The sequence below is a fragment of the Mobula hypostoma genome, chromosome 8 (assembly GCF_963921235.1).
Source record: "Mobula hypostoma chromosome 8, sMobHyp1.1, whole genome shotgun sequence".
In the NCBI taxonomy this organism is placed as follows: Eukaryota; Metazoa; Chordata; class Chondrichthyes; order Myliobatiformes; family Myliobatidae; genus Mobula; species Mobula hypostoma.
The window spans coordinates 78,879,360-78,893,681 of record NC_086104.1 but is presented as its reverse complement, the minus strand read 5'-3'; the positions used below and the strand labels follow the sequence as shown (position 1 = coordinate 78,893,681).

Below are 14,322 nucleotides of genomic sequence, written 5' to 3'. Positions count from 1 at the left end.
CCTGTTACCACAACAATCTTCGACCTGTGAGGCATAACTCTATCCATTGGAGAGGTTTACTGTTGATTCCTATAGACTTCAGTTTTTCTGAGGGTTCTTTATGCCATGCCCTGTTGAAGGCTGTCTTATAACTTGCCTTTGGAATTCAGCTCTTTTCATTTTGTTGGGACCAATGTTAAAATGCAAGCACAGAAACAGTAAGGGGGCTTTTGGTGATTAATTAATAGCATTGTTTATAAGTGGTTCATGACTATGCTGATGATTGTTAGTAGTCTGATGGGAATAATTAGCTGATTAAGGTGGACACATAGCTGTGAGATACTCTCGCTCTGACATATATTATGCTAGTGTAGCCAAATAAGTAAAGTAGGGTGCACTAGATCATCAGGTGCATACATTTCCATTATTAGAACCAGTGTGAATCCTTTGCTGCATCTAGCACTCTCAGTCATGTCTTGATATCGTGTGGAATGAACTGAGTTGTAAAGAATAGTGTCTGATGATGGGGATCTTAAGAGGAGGTTACTGTGGCTCATTCATTATACATTTTGTATAAAGACTGAGTAATCCATAATAATGAGGAACTTTTATATAATGCCCTTTTCAACTTCAGGGTCTCCTGAAGCATTTTTCAGTCACAATGTGCTTTTAATATGCAGACATTTTTGTAATATAAGGAGCCAATTACAGGAATATTTGCATGCTATATGGTGTTACTAATAAAGACATGATAATGATCAGTTTGTTTTGGTGGTGTTGAATGAGGGACAAATAAAGGCCCAAATTCTGAGAACAACACCACTTCACTTCAAATATTCTGAAATAATTTTTCTTACTCACAATAGAGTAAATGAAAACTTAATTTAATTTCTTTATCTTTAATCTCTGAAAGGACCATTAATGCAACATTCCCTCAGTGCAGTCTGTCAGTCTAGATTTTCATTGCTAAGTTTATTGAGTGGAACTTGAATCAGTATCTCTGTCATTAGAGGGCAGGGCAACTGATCCATAGCAGTTATCTCCAAAACTTCCCTTCTGATCATTCTGAATGGTTTTTATTCAATGCAACAAGTTTTTCAACCATCATTTTCTCTAAAAGTACTTTATAAAACTGCCTACACAGAAAGCTATTCATCATATCATTACCCACCAGAGCGCAATTTATAGCTGTCTGCACAGAGAGACTTAGTATATTTAGCCCACAGGTTTGACAACTGTCCTGAAATAAAGAAAAAAAGTTCAAGTTTAATTGTCATCCAACCATACGCAGCCAAATGAAACAGCATTCCTCTAGGGCCACGGTAAAAAACACAGCCACACACAACACATAGCACATAGTACGTATAGCAAATATAGTTGCTATAGCAGAAAAAAATATAACAGTCACACAAAAAAATAACATAGTCCAAGTCACTGAATGTCATGGCCTATAGATTGATGATGCATGGATGTTGCCCTGGAGACCTGTTTCTGCAAGAACAACTCATCATTGTGCAGCCGCAGATGAATGCAATCCTGCTTGTCTTCTACCCAGTGAACACTGAAGGCCAGCTCTGATGGGAGGGGCCAGCCCCCGACCCATCAAAGAACTCAGTGCTCCCACAGAGGCCCCTGCTCTGTGCCACACCACCTTCAGCCACTCTTCCCCTTAGCAACTGCAGCAGGCGACCACACAGTACGAGGGCTTGACTACGCAACAGCCAAGCAATGCAGCTTCCCTGCTGTTAGTCTCGCCAATGAACTAGCAAACTGGACATCCAGTCTTCTACATTACCAATGTCCAGCAGGGTCTTGCATTCACAATAAAATTGCCCAAGACACTCATTTGTGCTGTTTCTTGGACCTCACACCACCAGTTTGTAGCTGGGCTCCAGCAAATTCTTGTCTTCCGTGCTGCAGTGCACCGGCGTGGAAGCCGAGAACATCACAGCTGCAGAAAGGGAGAATATCATAGAGTAATTGTCTACTAAGTTATTGTGGCTGGAAGTCAGAAATAGGAAGGGGGCAATCACATGACTGGGAATATTCTCTAGGCCTCCCCAAAAGCAACTGGGACACTGAGGACCATTTAAGTAAGCTGAATATGGGTTCAATTTCAAATTTAAGAGAAGTTTGGTTAAGTATACAGATGAGAAGAGTATTGAGGGCTATGGTCTAGGTGCAGGTCTAAGAGATAAAGCAGAATAAAAGTTTGGCACAGGCTAGATGGGCTGAAGGGCCTGTTTCTGTGCAGTAGTTGTTTATGGCTCTCTGATTCTAGGTAGATTTTTGAAAAGTGCAAAAATAACAGGGCTGTTGTCAAGATTGTCATCTACTTCCCTAATATTGATTGGCACTTCCTTAATGCAGAGGTTTAGTTGGGGCAGATTCCTGACACTATGTAGACACATAAACTAAAGGAGAGTTTATACTGGATTCAGAATTGGCTTGCCACGGAAGGCAGAGGGTGGTGATTACTGGTGTTGCACAGGGGTTTGTTCTGGGATCCCCACTCTGTGATTTTTTTTATAAATGGCTTGGATGAGGAAGTGGAGGACTGAATTTGTAAGTCTGCAGATGACACGGAGGTTGGTGGTGTTATGGATAGTGTAGAAGATTGTTATAGGTTACATCATGACGTAGCCAGGGTGCAGAGCTGGATGAAGAAATGGCAGATGGAGTACAATCTGAAAAAGTGTGAAATGATTCACTTCAGAAGATTGAACTTGAAAGCAGAGTGGAAAAACAGAGGAAACTTGGAATCCAAATCTGTAGATCCTTCAAAGCTACTTACCTCTTGTCTCTAGTAATACACACAAAATGCTGGAGGAACTCAGCAAGCCTGGCAACATCTATGGAAAAAATAAAACAGTCGACATTTCAGGCTGAGACCCTTCCATCTGGACCCCTCATGAGTCCTGATGGGGTCCAGATGCAAGCAGAAGCCCCTATTCCCAAACCTAGTGTCATGTGCTTTGTCACATTTCACATCTCTCCAAGTAGTTTTACTGTATGTCAGCAAGTTCAGGGATGAACATTTTCCTTTTGAGCAAAAGCATTTTAATACTCATTAAAATAAAACCAATTGCTCATTTACGCACTAACAAATTCACCGTATTTTCTGAATATCACCATTTGGCAGGCAAGAAAACAGACAAACATATTTTCTATGGGTCCAAAATTAAACTTGCTTTGTTCTCTGGTTAAGAAGATGTATAGTGTGTTGGCCTTCATTAGTTGGGAATTGAGTTCTGGTGCCATGTGGTAATGTTGCAGCTCCATAAAACACTGTTTAGGTCACATTGAAATATTGTATTTGGTTTTGTTCTCCTCATTATAGAAGGATGTGAAAGCTTTAGAGAGGGTACAGAGGAGATTTACCAGAACATGTCTTATAAGAAAAGACTGAATGAGCTAAGGCTTTTCTCTTTGGAGTGAAAAAGGATGAGATGCGACTTGATAGAGGTGTATAAGATTATGAAAGGCAGAGACAGAGTGGACAGCCAGCACCTTTTTCCCAGGGCAATAACTGCCAATACCAGAGGACATCTGTTTTAGGTGAGTGGAGGTATCTTTAGGAGACATATTAAATATAGGTTTTTTTTTGCACAAAGAGTGGAACATGCATGGAAAGCACTGATGATGGTGGTGGTTGAGGCTTGTACTTTAAGTACTGTACTTCAGGAGACTCTTATATAGGCACATAGATTTTAATTAAGCTGAAAGGTTATGGGCTGTGTAGGGTGGAAAGGGTGCAGTTGATCATAGAGTTTACCTCGGTCAGCACAACATTGTGACCATACTATGCTGTACTTCTCCATGTTCTATGTTCAGAATACACTGGCATGTGCACTGAAACTGGCAGCAATTCACTACGGACAGTCAACCAGCTGTCAGTCTGTTCCAGTCCTGGGTTTAACTGACATATCTTTTGCATCTCTTTATCTAGCTTGGATTATTCATGCTTATGGGAATTGCAGATTGGAATAGAATCTTTCAGTGTAACCTGTGATAGAATTCATCTTAGATTTCCCCCTCTCTTAGTGTTTTAATTCTCTGAAAGCAAAATTATCTGACAGGCCACTTTTCCATCTTTATATTATAATGATAAATCAGTAAATTAAGCCTCATAGCAATATTTCACATACCACTGAGACACAACTATGTTCAGAAATTTGACAAACTTTCAACATTATTTCCATTTTATATAGATGAATCTGCTACTTACTTTGATTATGTCTATTTTTGCCTCAACATGAAATATTGAAGAGCAACAAGATGAGATTAGAAAATTATATTAATATTTCAGGAAGAAACTGAATTAATAAGGTAGAATAGCAGAACTAATATTGTAGGATTTTGTTTCCATCTTAAGTATGGTTGTGTACTGACAATGTGTATGTTAATGAAGTTTGATGAATTTGTGTATTGGTTATCTGAATAGATGCTAGATGGTGGTGTTCTCTGAAGAAAAAAAATAGATGTTGGGTCGTACAGTATACTGCCTTGCATATTTTAGGCAAAATTGAGTTTAGTCAGAGACGAGTTGAGTTTATACTGCACGCAGTGTAAAGGAGTCTAACCTAGCACAGATATTTCTCTGTATTTCAAAATTGCATGGAATAAAATTACATCAATATCGTGTAGAAAGGTGTTTCATATACATTTTAGCTGCAACAAACTTAGACAACTGTGAAATAATCAATTAGTTATACATAGAGATTCTGATAACTTTTAATCCATATTTTAAGACATTCATGAGGAGATCTTACTTCTCCTGAATAATGTGCAATGTTTAATGCACTAGAGACTGAATAGTTTTCAATTTAAAACTTTATTCTTGGCCAGGTATTGAAGGATATTTTTAATTAAAGGTAGCCTTGGCTTTCAACATTTCCTCTTGGTTTCAACTGGAATATTTATTTTTCTTGGAATAGTGCCATTTTCCAGCCTTATTAAAATTCAGCCATTTTGTTAGAACCATACCATAGAACCATAGAAACTACAGCACAGAAACAGGCCCTTTGGCCCTTTTTGGCTGTGCCGAACCATTTTCTGCCTAGTCCCACTGACCTGCGTACGGACCATATCCCTCCATACACCTCCCATCCATGTATCTGTCCAATTTATTCTTATATGTTAAAAAAGAACCTGCATTTACCACCTCGTCTGGCAGCTCATTCCATACTCCCACCACTCTCTGTGTGAAGAAGCCCCCCCTAACGTTCCCTTTAAACTTTTCCCCCCTCATTCTTAACCCATGTCCTCTGGTTTTTTTCTCCCCTTGCCTCAGTGGAAAAAGCCTGCTTGCATTCACTCTATCTATACCCATCATAATTTTATATACCTCTATCAAATCTCCCCTCATTCTTCTACGCTCCAGGGAATAAAGTCCTAACCTATTCAACCTTTCTCTGTAACTGAGTTTCTCAAGTCCTGGCAACATCCTTGTAAACCTTCTCTGCACTCTTTCAACCTTATTTATATCCTTCCTGTAATTTGGTGACCAAAACTGAACACAATACTCCAGATTCGGCCTCACCAATGCCTTATACAACCTCATCATAACATTCCAGCTCTTATACTCAATTCTTCGATTAATTAAGGCCAATGTACCAAAAGCTCTCTTTACGACCCTATCTACCTGTGACGACACTTTTAGGGAATCTTGTATCTGTATTCCCAGATCCCTCTGTTCCACTGCACTCCTCAGTGCCTTACCATTAACCCTGTATGTTCTACCTTGGTTTGTCCTTCCAACGTGCAATACCTCACACTTGTCAGTATTAAACTCCATCTGCCATTTTTCAGCCCATTTTTCCAGCTGGTCCAAGTCCCTCTGCAGGCTCTGAAAACCTTCCTCACTGTCTACTACACCTCCAATCTTTGTATCACCAGCAAACTTGCTGATCCAATTTACCACATTATCATCCAGATCATTGATATAGACGACAAATAACAATGGACCCAGCACTGATCCCTGTGGCACACCACTAGTCACAGGCCTCCACTCAGAGAAGCAATTCTCTACCACCACTCTCTGGCTTCTTCCATCGAGCCAATGTCTAATCCAATTTACCACCTCTCCATGTATACCTAGTGACTGAATTTTCCTAACTAACCTCCCATGCGGGACCTTGTCAAAGGCCTTACTGAAGTCCATGTAGACAATATCCACTGCCTTCCCTTCATCCACTTTCCTGGTAACCTCCTCTAAAAATTCCAATAGATTGGTCAAACATGACCTACCACGCACAAAGCCATGTTGACTCTCCCTAATAAGCCCCTGTCTATCCAAATGCTTGTAGATTCTGTCTCTTAGTACTCCCTCCAATAACTTACCTACTACTGACGTTAAACTCACCGGCCTATAATTTCCCGGATTACTTTTCGATCCTTTTTTAAACAACGGAACAACATGAGCCACTCTCCAATCCTCCGGCACTTCACCCGTAGACAGCGATATTTTAAATATTTCTGCCAGGGCCCCCGCAATTTCAACACTAGTCTCTTTCAAGGTCCGAGGGAACACTCTGTCAGGTCCCGGGGATTTATCCACTTTAATTTTCCTCAAGACAGCAAGCACCTCCTCCTTTTCAATCTGTACAGTTTCCATGGTCTCACTACTTGATTCCCTCAATTCCATAGATTTCATGCCAGCTTCCTTAGTAAATACAGACACAAAAAACCTATTTAAGATCTCCCCCATTTCCTTTGGTTCTGCACAAAGCCGACCACTCTGATCTTCGAGAGGACCAGTTTTATCCCTTACAATCCTTTTGCTCTTAATATACTTGTAAAAGCTCTTTGGAACCTCATGTCTTCTTTTTGCCCTCCTGATTTCTTTCTTAAGTATTTTCTTGCACTTCTTATACTCCTCAAGCACCTGATTTACCCCCTGTTTCCTATACATTTCATACAACTCCCTCTGCTGAACATCATAGGAAAATAGCAAATAATAGATTGATTGGATGGTGATGGCAATAGTGATTCATGGTTACCGGCTTGTCAAAAGCAGTGGCATCAATTAAACCTTAATAGGCTAAAGTACTACAGCATTACAGAAATTAATTTTAAAATGCTGCAATTTATTGATTGTAGCAGTGAAGGTTCTGGAATTTTTTGTCTGGAATTTGCAACTTCAGGCTAATTGAAATGTGGGCTAACAACAGCAGATGATTTGTATTGATTTATGTCTGGTATTCGTGATAAAGTAACAATGAAAATGCTGGTTGGTGGCCCATTATAATTTTAGTTTATTTTTGTACATCTTGTCAATGTATGTGAACCTTGGCCAATTTCCCTCTCTAAGATAAATGCTGTATAGATTTCTCTCCTTTAGAATTTGACATGTTGTGGTGGGACTGTCATGAATAAAAGCATTGGTTGTACTGTACCTTTCCATTATCCCATTTAGTGTAGACATTTGTTATTTCCAGATCTTACTTTGCTTTAGTTATCTATTGTTGCAGGGACATTGGCACTAGAAATTATCCTTGCTCACTGTTACTCTTTCAGCTCGTTATCCCTTTGATGTCTTTATTTTGTTAGCTGTATTAGGAATTAGTTTTGTTGAATGTAGCATAGGGAGAGATTTTATAATTATAAAAGGAAACACACATTTGTGCTTCATTTGGGCACAAGGAGATACTTAGAGAATGAAATGATACTCAATTTTCGGTGTTATTACGCTGGTCAAAGTTCAAAGCAAATTTATTATCCAAGTACATATATGTTACCATGTATAACCCTGAGATTAATTTTCTTGCAGGCGTACTCAATAAATCTATGGAATAATAACCATAACAGAATCAATGAAAGACTGCAACAATTTGGGCATTCCACCAATGTGCAAGAGACAACAAACTGTGCAAATACAAAAGGGAATAAATCATAATAATAAATAAATAAGCAATAAATAGTAAGAACGTGAGATAAAGAGTCCTTGAAAGTGAGATCATAGGTTGAGGAAACACTTCAGTGATGGGGCAAGTGAAGTTGAGTGAAATTATCCCCTTTGGTTCTAAAGCTTAATGGCTGAGAAGTAATAACTGTTCCTGAACCTGGTGGTGTGAGTCCTAAGGCTCCTGTACCACCTTCCTGATGACAGCAGCGAGAGGACAGAATGTCCTTGGTGATGACAGTTGAAGAGAAGCTTGAGTTTAGCTGACTACTGGTTAAGGGGCAAGACTTATGAAATTCCTGAGAGTTACTGGGCGGAGCATTGCGTTGCCTTTAATCAGCCGAGAGAAAACGGTTAATCCTGAAGTGTCTCTCTAAACGTGTAGTGTCTCACTGACTTCAGATTATTTTAAAAGCAAAAGTCTGGATTTCTGAAATATTTGTAAAAGCTTCCTTATATATGCACCTTTTATCTCTAAATGTGCCAATGGAAAAATGATGGTTATGGATAACTGATAATGTATGCATGTAGACTTGAGCTAAAACAATTCTGTGCATGAAAATTGTTTAATCCTTCCAGAGTAGTTGCAGCCCTATCATAAGGAAAGAAACGGGAAAATATTGCAAGCTATGATTTGTTATATGCAGTCAGTTCCCAATTTACATCAGGGTTCCATTCTTGAGGACTGTCCACAACCTGAACTTTTCATATAAGGGCAAAGTACAGCAACACTCTGTAGGAGATGATCACCGAAAGAACTGCGATGGGAGAGCAAGCAGGTGCTGGAAGAACAACTATTAAGCAGACTCACTGACAGCAATCAAGTCTGCTTGCTGGACTCAGCTCTGCTTAGATTATCTTAGTCCTGAGTGTTGTGGCTCAGTGCAGGGGTTGGGACTGGGAAGGAGGGCACGTGGAGCTGCCCTGTTCCTGTCCAGCAGAAGATTCGCACAGTCCCACAGCAGCCAGCAAATCCACCCCCATTTGCACTACAGTTCTCCCAAATGCTCGTTCCTAAGTAGGTTCATAATTTGGGTGCTCGTAACCGAAGCAGAACCTATAATCTCAGGCGGGCTGCAGCTACAATTCACGTTCCTAGCCTACACTAATAAGGCACACCCACTTTCTTTCTACTACCATGATGACTGAATTGGTGCTGCTTCATGCAGCCATGCTGACCTCGTCAATTTAATCAACTTCCACACTGCCCTTAAATTTACTTGGTCCATCTCTCACACTTCTCTCTTTTCTTGACCTCCCCGTCTTCACGCCTGGGGACATAATCTACCAACATCTTTTTACAGACCCACTGACTCTCTCCATAGCTACCTTGACTATATGTCTTCTCAACCTGCCACTTGTAAAGATGCTGCTCCTTTCTCTCAGTTCTCCTTTCTCCACTGCCTCTGTTCTATTCTAGAGCATCTGAGACGTCCTATTTTTTCAAAACCTGGGATTTCCCTCATGTGGACATGCTATGTTAGTGCCGGAATGTATGGTGACACTTGCAGGCTGCCCCAGCACATTGTTAGGTTGTGTTGGTTGCTAATGCAAATGGCACATTTCACTGTATGTTTTATGTATATGTGATAATTAAATGAATCTGAATCTGCATCTCCTCCATTTCCCACACATCTGCCCTCACCCCATTCTTCCACTGTCATAAGATGAATAGGGTTCCCCTTGTCCGTACCTACTACCCCGTATTCAGTACATCATTCGCTGTAACTTCTGCAATCTTCCAACAGGATCCTATCACCAAACACATCTTACCCTCACCCCCACACCCCTGCTTTTTCGCAAAGATCGCTCTCTACAAGACTCCCTTGTTTACTCATTCCCCCCCCCCACCCCTCCATTGATCCCCTTCTGGCACTTATCCTTGCAATCGTGACAAGTGCTAGACCTGTCCCTGTACCTCATCCCTCATCACCATTCAGGGCCTCAGTCAGTCCTTCCACATAAGGTGACTCTCCACCTATGAGTCTGTCAGGGTCATTGTTGTATCTGGTGCTCACAATGCAGCCTCCTCTACAGGGGTGAGACCTAATGCAGATTAGGGAACCACTTTGTCGAGCACCAACCTCTATCTGCTGCAAAAGGCAGGATCTCCCAGTGGTTACCCATTTCAATTTGATTCCCATGCTCATTTCACTATGTCTATCCATGGACACTTCTACTGTACAATGAAGCCAAAGTCAGTTTGGTGGAGCATCATCTCCTATTCCATCTGGGTAAACTCCAACTTCTGGAAATACACCTCCCCTCTTTCTCTCTTTTTCTATTCCTCATTCTGGTTACCCCTTCTCCTCACCTACCCATCACCTCCTTCTGGTTTCCCTTTTCCTTCACTTTCTTCCATAGTTTACTGTCCTCTGCTATTAGATTCCTTCTTCAGCCCTTTCTCTCCTACTTATCAGCTCACAGCTTCTTAGTTCATGCCCCCTCCACAACACACCCACCCAACTGCTCCCTCACCTGACTTCAACTATCACCTGCCAGCTTGTACTCCTTCCCCATCTCCCACTTGTTTTTATTCTGGCTTCTGTCCTCTTCCTTTCTTTCCAGTCCGTATGAAAAGTTTCAGCCTAAAACATTGAATGTTTATTCCTCTCTGTAGCCGCTGTCTGACTTGCTGAGTTCCTTAAATATTTTGTGTGCGATGCTCCAGATTTCCAGTATTTGCCGAATCTCACGTGATTAAGAATCTGAAAATATCGGGCAGACCGCTGAGCAGCGTTCATTGGCTCCAGATGCAGTTTCCTCATGTTCACACAGCAGGAACTTATAAAACAAGGCTTCTTTATGAAGAAAACCATTCAACTCTGAATCCCCCTTGCTTGCATCTGTACTTGGTTTGTCGAGGTCAACTGGGATACCAATAAAGTAGTCATAACCCCATTCACTGGTACTTCCCTGAAGTGTGCATCCAATTAACTGTAATGGCTGTAGTCTTGAAACCTATCAACACTTATAAACCAGTGCATAATCAATTATAACCACTTGGATGTAGTACTAGAAGATATCTGTAATGACTTAACTGCTTTCGAAGCAAATGGAAGGTATGGAATTTAAGTACGTAAATGGTTTTTTAAAATCCTACATATATCTTGATTGCATTATGTTACAAGCATTCACTGTTTTGCACATAGGAGAAAGGCTCATGTTTCCCCTTAGGGTATCTTGTGGAGATATTTAATTTCTGAACTATTGAAAAGACGGTAAAAGATGGAACTTTTGCCATTGTTATAGCGTTCTGATTTATATGCATATCATACTAATTTATTTAAATGTAGAAATGTAAGTATTTGACTTTAGGTTTGACTTAGACCATAAGACCTAGGAGCAGAATTAGGACATTTGGCCCATCAAGTCTGCCATTCCATCACAGCTATTTTACTACCCCTCTCCACCTCATTCTCCTGCCTTCTTCCTGTAACCTTTGATGTCCTGATTAATTAAGAGCCTATCAACATCCACTTTAAATATACTCAATGATTTGGTGTCCACAGCCACCTGTTTCAATGAATTCCACAGATGCACTATCCTTTCACTAAAGCAATTCCTCCTCATCTCTGCTCTTATAGACGTCCTCCTGTTCTGAGGCTGTGCGCTCTGGTCCTAGACCCCCCCCCCCAACCATGGAAATGTCCTCGGGATATCCACTCTATCCAGACCTTTCAATATTCAGTAGGTTTCAATGAGATCGCCCCTCATTCTTCTAAACTTCAGCAAGTATAGGCCCAGAGTCATCAAACTCTCCTCATTTGTTAACACTTTCATTCACAGAATCATTTTCATGAGTTTCCTTTGAACCTTCTCCAATGCCAGAACATCTTTTCTTAGATAAGGGGCCCAAAACTGCTCACAATACTAAATGCGGTCTGAACAATGCCTTATAAAGCCTCAGTATTACATCCTTGCTCTTGTATTGTAGCCCCCTTGAAATGAGTGCTAACATTGCATTTACCCACCTTGCCACCAACTCAGCCTGCAAGTTAACCTTTAACAAATACTGCATGAGGACTCCCAAGTCCCTTTGCACCACTAATTTTTGAATTTTCTCCCTGTTTAGAAAATAATCTTTGCCTTTATTCCTTCTACCAAAGTGTATGACCATACACTTCCCTGCACTATATTCCCTCTGCCACTCCTTTGCACATTTTCCCAATCTGTTTAGGTCCTTCTGCAGACTCCCTGCTTTCTGAACACTGCTTGCCCCTCCGCCTATCTTCGTATCATCCGCAAACTTGGCCACAAAACCATCAATACTGTCACCCAAGTCATCGTATATAACATGAAAAGAATCAGTCCCAGCAGCACCCCCCTGTGGGGCACCACTAGTCACTGGCAGCCAACCAGAAAAGCCCCCTAAAATCCCACTCTTTGCCTCCTGCCTGTCAGCCATGCTATTTTGGGGGTACTTGATAGCCAGTTTCAATTAAGCCATTTGTACTTAACTTTCTTTCCCTCCACTGTTATTAGTCACTCTTGACAGCTGTTTTGGATGCATGGCCATCTGTGCTTTTCAGTAAACATTTTTGTTAGGAGTTGTAGTTACTGAATTATTGTAGAGGATTGTTTTTCCAACAGGAGCCATCCTTGTTGGAACCTAACTGTCTTGTTAAAGTGGATGAATTTGGATTCTTTCTCACCTGGAAAAGTGAAGGAAAGGTAATTTATTTCATATTTTAACATTGTGCCTACAATATATGTTACTCAATTAACATGTTTTAGATGATATATAATATTATTTTGAATATTGCAGTTTCATTGGTAAAATGACTTAAGTAATGGTAATGTTGATAGTAAAATACCTAAATGCCCCACAAATCCATTTTATTGCAACGTTTTTCCAAATGATTTCTTATAAAGGGGAGTGACAAATGTCCTTTACAGTATCTTTAATTGGGGTCCAAAAAGTTCATCAAGAAACCTATTGGTAAGAGGACTTTGCTGGTGCAATACAAAAATGAGCACTTCTCCTTGTATTCCTCTGCTTCGGATAGTTTATCTGTTTTCCATTTGCTCTGATAAATCGCACTTTACTACAGTAGCCATGGAGAAGGACAGAGTGTTAACTATTCAGATTCCAATGTAAGATCACCAACCTGAAATTTAAATTCCTCTTTCCACCAATGCTGCTCAAAGTGTTGGGTGTGCCAACATTTTCTGTTTATGTTTAAGACATTTTTTCTTTCAAATCTCCAATAAGAGTTATGTGATTTCTTTGACTCCTTGTGGCTATTACAGTACATAAATTGACCTACCATCAGTAACTCACCAACCTTACCCTTTCTGCTCTATTGGAATTTATCTCTTTTTTTTTCTTTAGCTATTGTTTCTCATCCTTGGATTCATCTTAATAAGTTTGCATATTGGTAGCTCTGGCTTCAAAACCCTACTATAGATAGGCACCTAAATCAGCACACGTGGCTTTATCTCTGGCCCAACTAGTGTTACATAACAAATTATAATGTTTTCATTCTTCATTCTGCCTCCATCGTTTTGTGGAGGTTTGTCTTCTTTTCAGATTTGATATTTGTTGCACCTTTTTACAATGGTGGACCTCAAACTGCATGGGCTTTAGTGCTGGTCTAGATGGCAAGATTGCATCTTGACTGCAGTTTTACCAGTGAAAAGAGCACCTCATTAGTGTAGGACCAGTGTGGCTCTGACCCCTCTCCAGCCACTTTTCCCCAGGGGAAGCAGAGGGCAATTTATCTTAAAATGACATTTTGCACTTCAATGGTGTTTGTTGTAACATTAGAACCAAAAATGTTTTTGATCAGTTTCACTGATAAGTAATTAAATTGTGTGTGGTGTATGATGGAAATCCTTGTACTGAAAATTTGGTGCATATTTTTGATGTTAAGGAAGGACAAGTACTGGAATGTTCAATGGTAAACAGTATTCGATATGGGACTATCCGCAAGGTAAGGATTTGTTTTGTGCATACTGCCTCTTAAAAACTTAAAACTAGTTAGGTGATTGAATGGGTGAAAATAAATTTAAATTAGAAGAAGTCAGTCTCAAGCATCTTGACAGGGTAAATGTGAGGTTTCTTAGCTCATTTATTTTTTTCTGCAAAAGTCATGCTTCTCAAATCTCCTCATAGTCTACAATATTTCTAACTACTTTGAATCTGTGTCATACTGATCCTGAAAATGTCGTCTTCCTTTCTGACATCATGATACGGTCCATCCAGAACAGCTGTCTTTCTGGGAGTTGCATTCTTTCTCAATGTAGTATCATCGACTTTTGACTCAGCATCCGGTAGAGATATCAAACTCTTTCTGTCCATCTAATCTTTTAATCTTTTGTAGCAGTCCTTCTGAAATATCCTTTTACTTGGCCTGTCCCATTTCCCTTCTGCCTCGATCTATACCACCTCAGTGGCCATTGTTGCTTAAAATATATCAAATGGATAAAATTCATCT

At 40.2% G+C, this 14,322-nt stretch overlaps 1 protein-coding gene across 12 annotated transcripts in view; it reads left to right on the top strand.

Annotated features, from left to right (window-relative positions):
- plcb4a (phospholipase C, beta 4a) overlaps positions 1-14,322 on the top strand; it is a 572,877-nt gene that overhangs the window by 340,107 nt on the left and 218,448 nt on the right. For all 12 annotated transcript variants that reach the window (XM_063056176.1, XM_063056174.1, XM_063056175.1 and 9 more), the window contains 2 exons: positions 12,476-12,556; positions 13,759-13,818. In XM_063056176.1, coding sequence (XP_062912246.1) covers positions 12,476-12,556; positions 13,759-13,818 — 141 coding nt within the window. The remainder of the gene's footprint in view (positions 1-12,475; positions 12,557-13,758; positions 13,819-14,322) is intronic.